The sequence below is a fragment of the Aspergillus mulundensis genome, assembly GCF_003369625.1.
Source record: "Aspergillus mulundensis strain DSM 5745 chromosome Unknown scaffold_27, whole genome shotgun sequence".
Taxonomy (NCBI): Eukaryota; Fungi; Ascomycota; class Eurotiomycetes; order Eurotiales; family Aspergillaceae; genus Aspergillus; species Aspergillus mulundensis.
The window spans coordinates 123,819-137,585 of NW_020797915.1; the positions used below are offsets into that span (position 1 = coordinate 123,819).

Genomic DNA, 13,767 nt, shown 5'->3' on the forward strand with positions numbered 1-13,767 from the left:
TCGAGTCTCGGCGCTCGCACTCTGTGCCAGCGCCTGCCCAGCCTGCCATGTGCCAGTCAGAAACGCGACTATACCGATGAGACTAAATTAGCGGCCCAGAAAGTCGTTCTAACTTCTGACTTCTGATTATCAGCGCCTGGAGTTTTGCCGTGCAGACTCCGGATTCCCAAGAATAATCGCCCGGCCTGGTCTGGAGCACCCAAGGGACAGGGCGAGGAAAAAGCAAAGAAAGTGCGAGGTGCAGGACATCATAGTCGGTCGGTTTATTGAACCCGACCCAGTGTTGCCTCCTCGGCAAGCATCGCTTGTGATTCGCCAGCGCCTGCATGACTGGTCTGACTCGGATGAGGGAGGCAATAATAATCATCATTGTTCTTGTCGCACTCTATCGTAAATAAGGATATTGGTCAGAAAATACTAATCGCCATTTCGGACGAGGCCAGCTTTAGCTAGCTTTAGAGCCGGACGCTAACTCCAGGAACAGAACGGACCGCAGCAGTCGGCTGATGAACCCTCCTCTTCGCTTCGCGCCCTTCCTCCCAAAGTCCCACGTCGGGTGACACTGGCACCGCTGATAGGGCTCCTGCTGCTGTTCCGGCTCAAGGGAACGAACCACTGGCAGCGAAACAAACCATTTCTTAGCTGCAGGCCCGCAGGCTGCAGCGCATCCCCAGGAGGCTGGCTGAAAGGAAGATTTGTAGTAGCACAAAGTTTCCCCAGAGTTCCAGACATTTCAGCTGCTCGATCGGCGTTCAATCCCGTTCGCAAGGTTCATACCTGTCAGCCGTTAAGAACCGCCCGAAACCTTGTCGCACTTTTACTCTGGTGCCAACTGTCCGATCACCTGATCGAGTACCTGCCTGACGGGGCCAGATCTCTCCTCCTTTCGCCAGTCGCCGATGGTCGTTCGTAGTCCCGGGTCCATCTCCCATCCCGCTTGCTGGCAGAGCTTGACGTATGAAGCCATCGCCTCTGCACGTCCCTTTCGGATGGCCTCGACCGACAAGTCAATCTCGCAAGAGAGCGACTCCACTGTCAGCGCTGCCAAGATCCCGTGAATCTCGCGTAGATGATTAGCTTCGCTGTCCCTGTTGGAAGCCCATGTGCTTAATTGGGTGAATAGGAGGCGCAGCCCTTCGTACAAAGAAATCTGCACCTGTTTTCCTCCGTGCCCCATAGCTCTACGAATGTTTGGTCTCAAATCAGCCAGATAGCCTTCCAAGACTGTGCGACCTAGATCCCAAGTTCTTTTATTAGCTCACTGATATGGAACGCAGAAAAAGGAGGCTCTTCTCACCTCTTGAGGGTGTTTGCAACGGTGAGTTAAAGCACTGCAGGAGGCAATTTACACAAGCCGCCAGCGTATTTTCCAGAGTTTGTTTTGTCCTTGAACCGCGACCCGAGTCGACATCCATGGGGTCTCCTGCATCGTCCATGTCATCCAGCACTTTGGAAACGATGCTGATTGCATCTACCGTAAGATCAAGGTCCTTGCGCGCTTGTGCGACTCCACCGAGAGCAGTCAGGCCATGTGGTCGATATGCAGGGTTATTTCGTTTTGCCTCTCGAATCGTAATCGTCTGCGCGCAGATCAGCCCGTAGCTCGAAGCCAAGCTGCCGAAAATAAAGCAGTCGCCGACCATATAAAAAAAGCAAAAAGAGCAAAGATCCAGTTAAAGTTTTCTTACCTTCATCAGCTCTCCCAGCTGTGGCTGTTCCAGCCACAATTTCCTGGCTTGGCTCGCAAACCGAACAAATGCCTTGAGCACATTTTCCTTCCCATCCCAGGTCTTTCCAGCCAATGCCCGTTCTAGGGCAGGCCAGAGGTACTGACTTGTGCCCAGGTCGATCTCCGAATCCAGTGACGTGATGGCGTTTCCGATTGCCAACGCTGCAGTGTGCTTTATCGCCCAGCGAGCTGACTCCAGGTTATCCCTGACAAGATCGGTAATTTCCCTGATGTACAAGGATACAGCCCGGTTGCCGCCCACGTTGTCCTGCCACGTTTTGTCAAACACCTCGCGAACATGCTCATCCAGGTCATGTTTCGCGACGAACACAAACGGCAAGGCGGTCGATGCAAACGCCATGAAGCGATCATTCGATAACTTCGATGATGAATGCAGTATCTCGGCAGAGATCACCCGCTGATTGGCATCTTCAGCTGTGAGGTATAGAGTTTTGGCATGCTCGATTGTTCTGAGGATTCTGTCGTCTGAGGCGAGACGCATGAGGTAGCCAATGGATGAGCAGTAGGATGCGCTCACGGTGTCGTTCCTGTCCACGACGTATTTACCGAGGAGCTGGATGAATCGATCGGCGTAGGGCTGGAAGAGGACTGTCCGCATGCTTAGCAGGACTAGCACACGGCTGCATCCGACCTTGGATGGGAGGCCAACGGCGGACCGAAGCACGCCTTCGAGCTTGACTGCGAATTCCTTCATGCTCTCGTCGTCTAGCATATCGATGAGGTATCGCTCAATTACTTCCATCATGGGAGATGTGCGGATGCTGGACAGCCTCATCTTGTCTATCTCTTGCCCTGTTAACCCGTACTTGTCAGCGTTGAGATGGACGTAGTTGACTGCCTGCGGCTCCAACGAGCTGAGGCAGTTCAAAAACTGCTCTATGATGCTAGGGACAAACGGCCGCAATGAGTTACCAGGTCCCTTCTTGATCATCTGTAAGAGAGCTCCAAGTGCGAATCCCTGAACTTCTTGGACGCTGGATTCCATGCCTTTATCACTTAGAAGGAATGGTATGGTGCTTTCAAGCATAGTCCTGACTCGTTTCGTGTCAGAATCGCTCACCTCTAATGTGCGGATAACAGATCCAGTTATTGTTTGGCAGAGCTTTAGAGCTGCAATGCGGACACTCTCCTTGATATCATCTACAAGCTTGAATGCCTTGGTAAAGATTTCATCAACGTATTTGGCATACACGTCTGGCTGCCGACCCTGGATTAAATCTGCAATTGCGGCACAGCTTGCCTGTCGCATTCGCCATTCGCGCCCAGCCAACATGCTCTTCAAAAGATCAGTAATGATCTCGTCGAAATGAGCACTGATAATAGCATTTGGGTCCTTGACCAGGGCAAGCCAGATCGTGTTCATTGAGCGCTGCACGTTCGGATTTGGATCGAACCGATAGCGAAAGAGCTTTGGGTAGATCTTGGTGTTCTTCGCCAGATATCCATTGACGCTGGAATCTGAGAAGATGCTGCTGATACCAATCTTGCTGAACGCTGCCCGGCTTGTCCAAAGCGCGTTGTTAGAAGCCAATGACATGAACCGATAAACAAGGGTGGGATCGCCAGCCTCGGAAGCGAGGTTCATAATGTCTTTGTATGTATTGACCGACGAGCCTCCGCCGGTCGGTAATGCTCCTGGCTCGAAAAGCTCGGTCTTTTCATTCACCTTCCCTCCGCCGAGGTTTGCGTTAGTCGCGGTAAACGAGTCCACAAGATCACGAACGAGGTCATCCTTGAGAGCTTGGTCGCCCATTTCGTACACTAAGCTCAATCCCTGAGCTCCAGTTTCCTGAACCATCTCGTTCCGGTCGCTCAATAAGCTAGCAAACGTGATTTGGCATTTGCGTAGGCGGCTTTGTACCTCTTCCATGTGACCGCAGTTTTTGACCAGACAAAGTAACCATATCGCAGATGCTTTCCTCAAAGACGGTTTTGATGTTCTGCAGTCCATAGCAAGCTTATCACAAACATCCGCAAGGACCGAAGTCGGAATCTTATTTTCAGGAAGCTGCTCGTCGACGTCGAATTCTGGAACTAGCGACTTGGAGTTCCAGCTGGCGACGGCATTGCTCAGTGCCTCACCTACTGTAAAGTGAACTTCAGGACTTCGGAGCTCATGCAAACTGTAAAGAACATCAAGTAATTGCTCAAACTGCAGCGCCTCACTTGGAAAGGCGAGCAGAAGCAATCCGATAGCTGAGATAGCAATATTACTCTCAGCCTTTGCATCTTTGGCAAGCTTGTCCTTTACAGTCTCCCACTCGTTTTCAGTGAACGTAGTCGGAGACAGAAGGCCGGACAGGCTTAGTTGTCCAATAGCTGTCTGTGCAGCCTGCCGGAGAAGAGAGTCGCGCGACGTATCAACAATGGTAAAGACAACCTTGACAAATCCGTTCAGTTGCGCCTCGGAAATCTGCCCTTTTGCTTCTCTGAACGCAAACCTGCTAAACACAAAAGCTAGTGCGAGTATCGCTCCTCGAGCCTTGAGGATTCTCTCGCCAACCGCCGACTCCCAAGATCCTGCCGTGGCCGAAAGCTCCGTTGCTAGATCGGACAGATCTTCCTGCGGAAAGGCAGGATGGGAGGCTAGAATGCCGATTGCTCGAGCGGCGGTGTTCTGAGCATCCTGGTCATTGCTGGATAGAGCTCCTTTCAACGAGAGAGCCTGCGGTAGAAGCCACTCAACCGAGTTGTTGGCTGCCAATGAGCAGATACTGACAAAGTGCTCTCCACATATTCGCCGACCCTCTCCATATCCATCAACAAGACCCATGAGAGTAGACTGCAGGAATATCCCGACCATATCCTGCCCATTCGATTGCATATGCCTTTTCAGAGCCGCCCGTGCCTTTTCATCTGATGCGAGCATCAAATCAAGCTTAGGTTCCCAATCTTGCTCTATCTTCATCTCAATCCCAGCCGCTAAGAGAGACTCCCAGAACAGGATATTGCGGAGAAATGTCATTGCCGGGGCGAATGAGTCTCTGTATCGGCCAGAGAACATTCCAAACTCATGGTTTCCAGGTACCACTGTGAAAAGCAAGAAGTTTGTGGCCTCAATAAAGCTAGGAAAGTCAAAGTACAAAGTGGCTTTACCTGAAGAATTGGTAGTTTTATTCTCCATGGTCGGATTCATCAGCCTGTACCAATATGGATTGAGGCCTTTTCTCCCCTCTTCAGAAATCTCCTGGTGTTTATCGGTACCCCCTGCAACGGCCATAAGATCGATCCAGCGCGCAACAACATTGCTAAATGGCAAGAATCGGTTCGTAAATCGCACTGCTGCATACTGTGGGCCACGCACAATTGTGCACCCGGTTTCCTCGTTGTCGCCTCCAGGGTATGTCCTCATCTGGGACAGAAGGAAATGGCTCAGCTCCTTCTGGAACTCGACGTCCCCGACATCTATTGACGAATTAAGGATGCTCCCGAGAGCCTGTTCAATGCTGACGAAAATTTGGGGGCTGGAGTCATCACAGCTTAGCGACGTGAACAGCCATTTGATCAGCTCGAAATAGGAGATCGTTTCGTGCCCATCACTAAACTTGAGGTCGGCTTTGGGGACAATGATCCCAATACTCTCATATGCAAGAGCGCGTAGACTCAGATCAGTACCAGGAAGCCGCTGCCCGCTAGCTCCTGGACTAGGCCAACCCTGGGAGCGAATAAAGTCCATCAATCCGGCAATGACTTTTGGGGCCATCTGCCTGAGATCAGCCGGTGATCCCATGCGGACCACCCATGTTGTAAAGTTGAAGATCTGGGTTCGCAACTTCGAGGCCTGTAGTCCTTGAGAAGACCTTGCCGAGTCTGATAAGAGACCATCCTCAATTAACCGAATTATTTCATTAGTGTATGTCGTGGCTGTCACCGACTTTCCGAGAAAAACTAGAAGCTTGGTTTGCAGGGCAGGACCCGCCGGGCGAGCCCCGTCTGGTGTCTCAGCACCAAAATAGAGTTGATAGAGCTGCTGCACGACATCCTGGTTTTCAAGGTCGGGTATAAACCTCTTGAGAAGTTCCTCGGCAAGATCAGACAAGCGTGAGTTACTGTCTGCGGACGCAATGATCGCGGGCATAATCCGTTCTGAATCACTGAATGCTCCGCTCGAGATGAACCTCAATACTCGCACTTTCGTTTCAGTAAGATTCAACCCGCCATCTCGGGCGAGGTCCCATGTCTCAGTTACAGGCGCGTCCTTGTTCAAAAATTTGCACTCCGCTGGAGATAGACCTGAACACGTGGAAGTGGCCTTCTCAGGCGTAAGAAGCAGTAGTCTCGCAAACCAGTAAGAGAGAAATTGGGTATCCTGGTCAGAGAGATCCAAACGAGCCTTCAGACTGATATCATCCGCGCTATCCTTCGGCGGAAGCTTTAATAATGGCAAAAGCCGTAGCACCAGGTTGAACACAACAGCCCCCTGATTCGCAGACGTCCCAATCTCGGAGATGCCCTGCAATAACGGCACCAGAATCTCAACTCTGGCATCAGAGCCCAAGCGATCAATACCCTGCTGTAGGTAGATCAGGTCGAAATGCCTGATAAGTTGTGCTTTTTGCTCCTTGAACTGTTTCAACAGCGCCGCAACGGGGAGCTTGATTGCGGGGGGCTTGACTCTGGTGTTGATATGCTGGCAAACGGAAATCACTTTGCTGCGAACCGCATGACTGTGCGCGCCCAGTTTCAGTAACAAAGGGGCCAAGTATGTGCCGAGGAGGGACTCCAGCTTCTCGTCTGTATCTGCTAAGGCGATTCTGAGCTCAACCTTGGAGATCAAGCTAAGCTCTCTGGCTTCCGCAATGTCGGTCGCGGCCATGTTGAACTTTTTTTTATTGTGGAAATCGAGGACTAATTTCAAGAATGGAATAGCAGAATATACATCTCAACATAGGAACAACTGGAAAGGAAAGCAGAAAAGAGGGTGAGATCCAAAGTCGCCCCCAAGCCACTAGGTAGGTAGAAACGCTCAACGTCAGCTGTAGTGGACCTGATAGTTAGTGATACCGTACGGTAATGGGGCCACCCGATTAGTCAGGATTCAGGTACAATAACACCTAACATCTAAGGCTATTTATATCAAGTAGATCCAGTATTCAGAGAGATCATATCATTTCAAATTGAGATACGTGATAAACACATGATTAGAGTTAAAGATATGGATATCAACAAATCTCAAGTCATTTCTGCGCCGGAAGTGAGGACAATATATATTGTGGATCGGTCGGTCCAGCCTACCGTCTATTAGCTAGTCGAAATTCTTCGCTGCTTCGCCGCCTCGGCTCTCAAGAACCTGGCGACATCACCACCAGCGCTCAAGGGACTGTCTGTAGGCTGTTGCTGCCTCGGGCTGCCAAATAGGCACTGCCACAGATCGTCCTTCCTAACCAATTCGCCACCGTAAGCGCCGACCTCCATCAACTTGGCTAGTGGCGCTTCTTGCACCTCCAGGGAATTGGCAGAGTCGATAGCCACCTCGCTGAGGTCCTCAATGATATTTCCGTTCACGCCATTTTCAGCTAGCGTTGAGACATTGGCCTTATGTTCCCGCTCCTTTTGGATAATGTGATCCAGGCGGCGAGAAACCGAGATGTCGTAGATCGATTTTTCGACGGTATCAGAGATCAGATACATCCAAACGGTAGTCGGTCGATGCTGTCCAATACGATGGACTCGCGCAATGGCCTGGAGTTCGATTGCTGTATTGATGAGTGGCTCGCAGAGGAAGACATGAGCTGCATTGATCAGGTTAAGGCCAGATGAATGTGCTTTAGCATGCAGGAGAAAGCATTCAATCTTCCTGGAAATCAGTTTGGATAATTGTTCATTGGAGGAAGATGACATACCCCGGGGTCCTTTTTGAACTTCGCTATACCGTCTGGCTCATCGACACTGCTAAACCCAATCTTGAAGCGCTTGAATGCAGTGCCAAGATAGTCAAGAAAGCCCTTGTACTGGGAAAAGACAATAGATTGAGCACCGGGGTCGTGTTCTCGGAGCCACAGAACATGGCGTGCCAGTGTATCTATTTTGGTTCCAAAAGAGTCTTTCAGGTCGATATTCTTGATTTCGTGTAGAGTCCCCGCTCCAATATCAGTATATATAGAGTTGCTGGAATGTTGCTCTGTTTCAATGCTTGACGCAGACTTCTCCTCCTGCACCACAAACTCCTGCGGCTTATAAGTAATCTGATAGAAGTCGTTGGCGCCTAGACGCTTTTTGCAGACCGGACAAGTACGATGTTGACGCCACCATAGACGTAAACAGTCTTTGCAATACTTATGGCCGCATACCGTCAGGACACCTGTAAGAGTCAGTCATCTGGCTAAATTACCAGGACTATAGCTACCCACCAACCTCAAAGCTGCACTGACATATAATGCAGATTTTCGAGTTCTCATCCGGGTTTGATTCATCTCGTAGATGAATAAGATAGCGGCCCTTTGCTTTCAAAGAAGATATTCTTTCGTCCATACCCTCTTCTTGCTCTAGTTTTCCGGCGAACAGCTGGTGATCAAGAGGTTTGCCAGCACTTTCTTCATCGTAGGGTGCTACAGTATCAGAGATTTGTTGCAGCTGACGGTAGTACTCGAGGCGGTTATTCATAGTGTCGCGAAACATCTCTATTTCCTTCTCTATATTGGACGCAATTTTTGTCTGCTCTGTCGACATGTCCGTGACGTTCTTGAGAACCTTTGTAAGAACCTCTAGCTCAGCACGCGCTCTTGTACTCCCGTCGTTCGCTTGCCATTCGAGTGAGGAGCCGAGACTGCGAAGTTCAGTGATAGCTCCACGCAAAGACCCAAGGTTGGGGCCAGGCTTCACTTCACTTCGTTTCTCCATGACCTCCAGATAAAGTGTTGGGGAAGGTCCCTCTCCTTTCTGCGCTTGCGATATCGCTACTTTGGCTTCATGGGCAATAAGCACATTTTTCTGGCCCGTCAGAGCATCGTGACGATCAGCAAATAATGCACGGAGTGCTTCCATGTAGACATACATCTCGTCTTGATGCTTTGTCGACTTCTCATACTCATCGCCCTCGAGTTCGGACTCGTCCTCCTGGTCGATCAGTGCTTGTGAGAGAAGTTCGACCATCTTTTGGCGCCATTCATTGTATAGGTCAGCATGGTCGTTCATCATACCACAAAATTCTTCGAGTCGCTCAAACACCCGACGTGACTCGAGCCCTCTACTATATAGCTGGAGTTCCATTTCGGGAATGGCCACGAACTCCTTCTTTCCGGATTTCTCCTTGATTCTCTTCACGTAGCGCTTCGCTTTCCGAGAAATCTCAGTCAGAATTTCTTGTCGGATTAGTTTGGCTTTCGCATACGCCTCCTCTTCCAACTTTGTCAACGCCTGGAACTCCTCGGATTCAGGCTTTGTGAGATCAGGATCGGACTTTATTTGATAGTAAACGTTTCCAGTGAAGAATATCGCAATGTGTTCGACCTCGAGCGCGGCACGTAACCTCTGGCGAAATGTATGAAGTCGAGTGCTCTTCTCAGTTTCTTCACCTTCATCATCACTCATAGGCGATCTTTCATCCCGCGCGCCATTAGATATAGGTGTTGGCTGTTTCTTTCGTTCTATTAGCAGCCTCTCCCGGCATTGCTGGACAGTGTCGCTTGCACGATTCAAGGAAGCTTTCCATAGATCAAGAGCTTCTCGTTTACGCTTCGCATTTTCGAGTAGTTGACCACGTCGCAGTTGTGATAGAAGAAGAGAGCGTTCCTCGGCATGTATCAGGGCATCATTCTGGTCAATCATGACCTCCAACACATCATTGACCGATCGTAAAGGACCATTGCCAGCAGCAAACCCTCTGCGTCGGTTCCCAGTAGGGTAGAGACAAGACTGTCGAAGCCGAACAAGCCAGCTTCTCATTCTGTCGATAACGGACGGATCGTTCGGGCTCCAATCATTGTTGCGAGGTGAACCCGAAGTATCGAGCCCGCAATCATCGCACATCTCCTCATAGAGCTGTCTATAGCTTTGCTCTTCAACAGCAGTAAAGGGTACTGTGATAACAACCCTCTTTTGTGGCGGCAAATGTAGCTCTTTTCGGATGAAATCTTTACTATGTCTCAGCGTAACCGTATTCACAATTCGGGCCAGAACAGGTTTGAATGTTGCTTCACACAACCTCCTCCATACGGGCCCGCAAAAAGGTTCATACTGAAGGAACAGCAGTAGCCCAAGTAAATCGGTAATGTCTTTCCGGAGTGGTGTTCCGGTCACAGCCCATGCTATTTGGCGAGGAATGAGCCGAGCAACCTTCGCTGCATTGCTGACACCACTCTCGATCATCTGGGCTTCATCCAAACAGACCCGCCACCATGAGATTCTGACCAGGGGCGACTTCCTGGGCTCAAACCGTTTTTCATGCCGGAGGTTCCTTTTCGGGGCGGCACCAGCATAGTGGATTTCCCGTGCTAGCACATTGTATGTTGTGAGCACAACATCGTTATCAGCCATCAGCTCAACTAGCTCCTGATCTGACAATGTTTGGTGCCGTTGAATGCCAGTGTAATGGAAAACTTGGAGCTTCGGGGCATGTAGCTCAATCTCTTGTTTCCACTGTTCCAGTATTACCGACGGCGTTATGATTAAGGTTGCCCCAGAGGGTCTCAGACCATCACTTCCAAGTCCCGCGAACGTTTCTTCGGGGCGCAATATCCGGCGATTCAGACACATTAGACTGATCATCTCAACTGTCTTTCCTAAGCCCATTTCCTCAGCCAATACCCCGCCTCTAAGATGGTCATTTACGTCATACCACGCAGAAAGGTCTCTGCTGACTATCATGTGTAGGTGGCTAGCAAAACAGACCTTCCCATCTGCATCGGTAATCTGCTTGAACGACTCTGGCAAGTTGGTCTTCAAATGACCCCCGGTCGGTACCACCTGGCCGTTGGGATTAAGCTCCTTTCCCTCTCTGTTTAAAAGCCACCTAACTGCACGCCTCTGAAAGGGGAAAAGCTCACATTCTATCAAATCGCATTTGAAGGGAGCTGAAAGCTCGGTTGTTTTTGGGGGAACGTGGACATTGTTGTAGAAGTCCCGAGGCGTCCAATCATTCCCCCCCTTCACAACTCGAGTCCTGCGTGTTATATAGGGGTCGTGTTCCTCTTCCTCCTGCAAGACGTACCTGTAGAATGCCGCTGAAGCAGCTTTAGGTAGTCTCTGGTAGTCTGCAATATCGAGAGAGTCCTTCCATAAGATGATAGTTTCGAGATAAAAAGACGTGCGATTTGGGCAGTACCGGAGAGTGGACTGATAGCTGACAGCCGGTGGCTTTGCCGCATGGTAACGATCTGCGCACATAAGATCGCTCGCGATGGCCAGATGCTCTCCAAGGCTAATGATATCAGGGTCGTGAGACGTGTCGATGAATACCGTTTCTCGTTCCTGGATCGTCTCCAACTCCAAAACCACATAGTCATTCACAGTCTCCTCTTTCTCCAAATGACTCGGTTTGGTGACTTTGATAAGGACGGGCAAGTTGCGTTCTGTGCCACTAGGATCGCCCCACCCATCCTGTGAGAGGCCCGCGTGTGCGAAATTCTGTAAGCCCATTAGGACAATTGACCTAGCTAATCTCGAGCATGCGCATACCAAATGCAGATGACATCGTACTAGAGGTATATAGCCATTGGGAACAAGTGATGCCGACACGCCTTGTACTTCCCGTAGACTTTGAGACTTCGAATATGTTTTGCGGCGTTTAATAAGAGGTTCACTACTCTCCCTATCAATATGCCGCGTGAAGGCATGAGCCAAAGTATCAGGAACGGCGTCTGGAAACCAAGGGATACAATCAGCAAGGTTTTTAGCAACGTAAAATTACAGACACTGTACCTGGGTAGAAGATAGCCGCCTTTGTCACAGCCATCCCGCGATCTTTCATCCGCTTCTCTCCGCTTTGGAAGAAGAGAATATGCACTGGGGGTGATGAGATGCCTTTGTATTTATCGATAAAGATCACGTGTTGATAAGCCTACAGTAGTCCGTACATGCTCCTACATACGTTACACGTACAGCCTAGGTGAGGTGGACGTGGAACTAAGCCCTGTTAGGTAAAGCCTAGTAGCCCCCACCCGCCCCCGGGCCGTAAGGTCTAGCCACACCTCCAGGGCAAAGGTTCCACCAATGATGCAGTTAGCCTACAGACTGACTCCAGCTACTCGCTGCAACTTCCACTCATTAACAGACCATGCAGTTAGGTTTCCGTATCCAACACCACAGTGCCATTCACAGCCCGTACAGACCGCTGGTAGATGGCCCCCCCCGCGTCACTCTCAATAGTGGTGCTCGTGTCCCCGAACGAAGTCGAGTTGCTATTATCTGCTGTTGATTGATAGGATGATTGTCCCCATTGGGATACATCCAGATGCAAGGGTCCCGAAGTCATGGAGTAAGAGGAGATACCCGGAGCACCGCTCGACGCTATCTCAAGTCCCCTAAGCAGCCAAGCGTCGATGGTAAGACCGCCATCCACATCACCGTAGGTTGTGTTTACAAACAGCGGGTACTCAAAGCTGAGTTCTTCCAAGTTGTCACCATCACCAAGCGGACCAAAGGAAGCCGTTCCTGAAGTATGCTGCACATTCTTTTGGCTCAACCCTTGCTGTTTCAGGAGGCCACTGTTCGAGAACGAAAGATTCTGGGTCCATACGAATTCACTGGACTTTATTGTAATGGCTCTTTCCGCCAGGACCGAGTATGCCAATGACGAATTTCCGCCTGTACTGTTCCGAACTAGGTCTCTCGTAACGGTAAAGGTAGGTGTGGGTGCTATAACCTCGGGGATTTGACCGAATCTGGCGGAAACCGGTAATTGCTCATTAGTGTTGTCGGACAAATAAAGAAATATGTTCCCTGAGACAATCCAGTACGATCCGACTTGGTTGGAAAGCGTAGCAGTCCCATTGCTTGAAACGTCGAGGCCCACAACTCTAATCTCAAAAGAGTGCTATGAACCGTCGGTGAGAAGAGGTAAGAAAGGCGAGATATCAATTTCCGGCGCTCTCAGATCAAATACATCAATTCCCACAATGGGTCGCCAAAACCCTGGAGACACACCACCGGTGAAAATGGTTGGAAAGGGCCAGGCAACGCCGGCAAGGATATCGTCAATATATAACTGGATTTCGCGGAACGGAGAGTATCCGTGAAGCTCACCAATACTATTGTCGAAGGTCTCTGTGTCGGACGAAAACACATTGGACCACCAGAACTCTTCGGCGGACTGGCCACATGCGGATATTGACACAAGCGCACGAGAGACCCGCGAATCAAATATGTAGGACACCTTTGCTTGCTGCGAGGGGACGTTGAACGCGCTGGATGAGTTTAGTCCCGAGCTTTGCGAAGAAATTGGAACAACAAGGTCTGCAGTTTTAACATTATTTCCGTGTGAGAAGTGAGCCGTGACGGTCACATTGAAAGAGCCGGTATAAGTATCGTCAATCAAGTTCCCTAGATCGAATATGATCTTTTGAGGCTTCTTCCACAGCACGTTATAGTGTGACATATCCTTGACATAGGTCCAGATGATCCCATTCGCCGTGGGTTCTGCGGTTGATGTTCGAAATACTTCAACGTCTCCAAGCCACATATGTGCTAAGCGGTCGAACTGTCGTCCCCTGGAAGTGGCCGTGAGGTTGATCCAAACCGTATCAAAGTAGCAATCTGGTGGGGCATAGTAGCCTAGTAGCACATATTATTAACCTGGAACAAACCGTCAAAGGGTGACATGACCCCACCAACAAACGGCTGGCCGTAGCTATAACCAAATACATGGTCTAAGAGCAGTACGTCCTCTCTGCAAGAGGAACCACTTTGCCCTCCGATTGAAACAGGCTGGTACACCTGAAAAACCTCAAGGACTGCGGTAGATGGTGATATAAAACGAGCCCAAAGCCATAAACCGGCCCAGAATATGAATAGCATGACTAGTAATCAGAACAGTAATTTGGGAGCTTCGGGCATTCCTGAGGCTTGACAATAGGTCGGCG

At 50.1% G+C, this 13,767-nt stretch overlaps 3 protein-coding genes across 3 annotated transcripts; all 3 read right to left on the reverse strand.

Moving 5' to 3' along the window:
• Positions 1 to 817: 817 nt before the first annotated feature.
• Positions 818 to 6,566, reverse strand: DSM5745_11507 (ECM29 family proteasome component; the record flags this gene model as incomplete). Its single annotated transcript, XM_026753523.1, has 3 exons — positions 818 to 1,233; positions 1,298 to 1,580; positions 1,689 to 6,566. The coding sequence occupies 3 exons, from the start codon at positions 6,564 to 6,566 to the stop codon at positions 818 to 820; spliced, it is 5,577 nt and encodes a 1,858-aa protein (XP_026597918.1).
• Positions 6,567 to 6,991: 425 nt separating this feature from the next.
• DSM5745_11508 (putative SNF2 family helicase/ATPase) lies at positions 6,992 to 11,642 on the reverse strand (the record flags this gene model as incomplete). The annotated part of the gene is made up of 5 exons (XM_026753524.1): positions 6,992 to 7,543; positions 7,594 to 8,051; positions 8,122 to 11,314; positions 11,366 to 11,547; positions 11,609 to 11,642. The coding sequence occupies 5 exons, from the start codon at positions 11,640 to 11,642 to the stop codon at positions 6,992 to 6,994; spliced, it is 4,419 nt and encodes a 1,472-aa protein (XP_026597919.1).
• Positions 11,643 to 11,969: 327 nt separating this feature from the next.
• On the reverse strand, positions 11,970 to 13,507 carry DSM5745_11509 (uncharacterized protein; the record flags this gene model as incomplete). Its single annotated transcript, XM_026753525.1, has 3 exons — positions 11,970 to 12,722; positions 12,792 to 13,441; positions 13,492 to 13,507. 3 exons carry the CDS (start codon positions 13,505 to 13,507, stop codon positions 11,970 to 11,972), a joined length of 1,419 nt encoding a protein of 472 aa, XP_026597920.1.
• Positions 13,508 to 13,767: the final 260 nt, after the last annotated feature.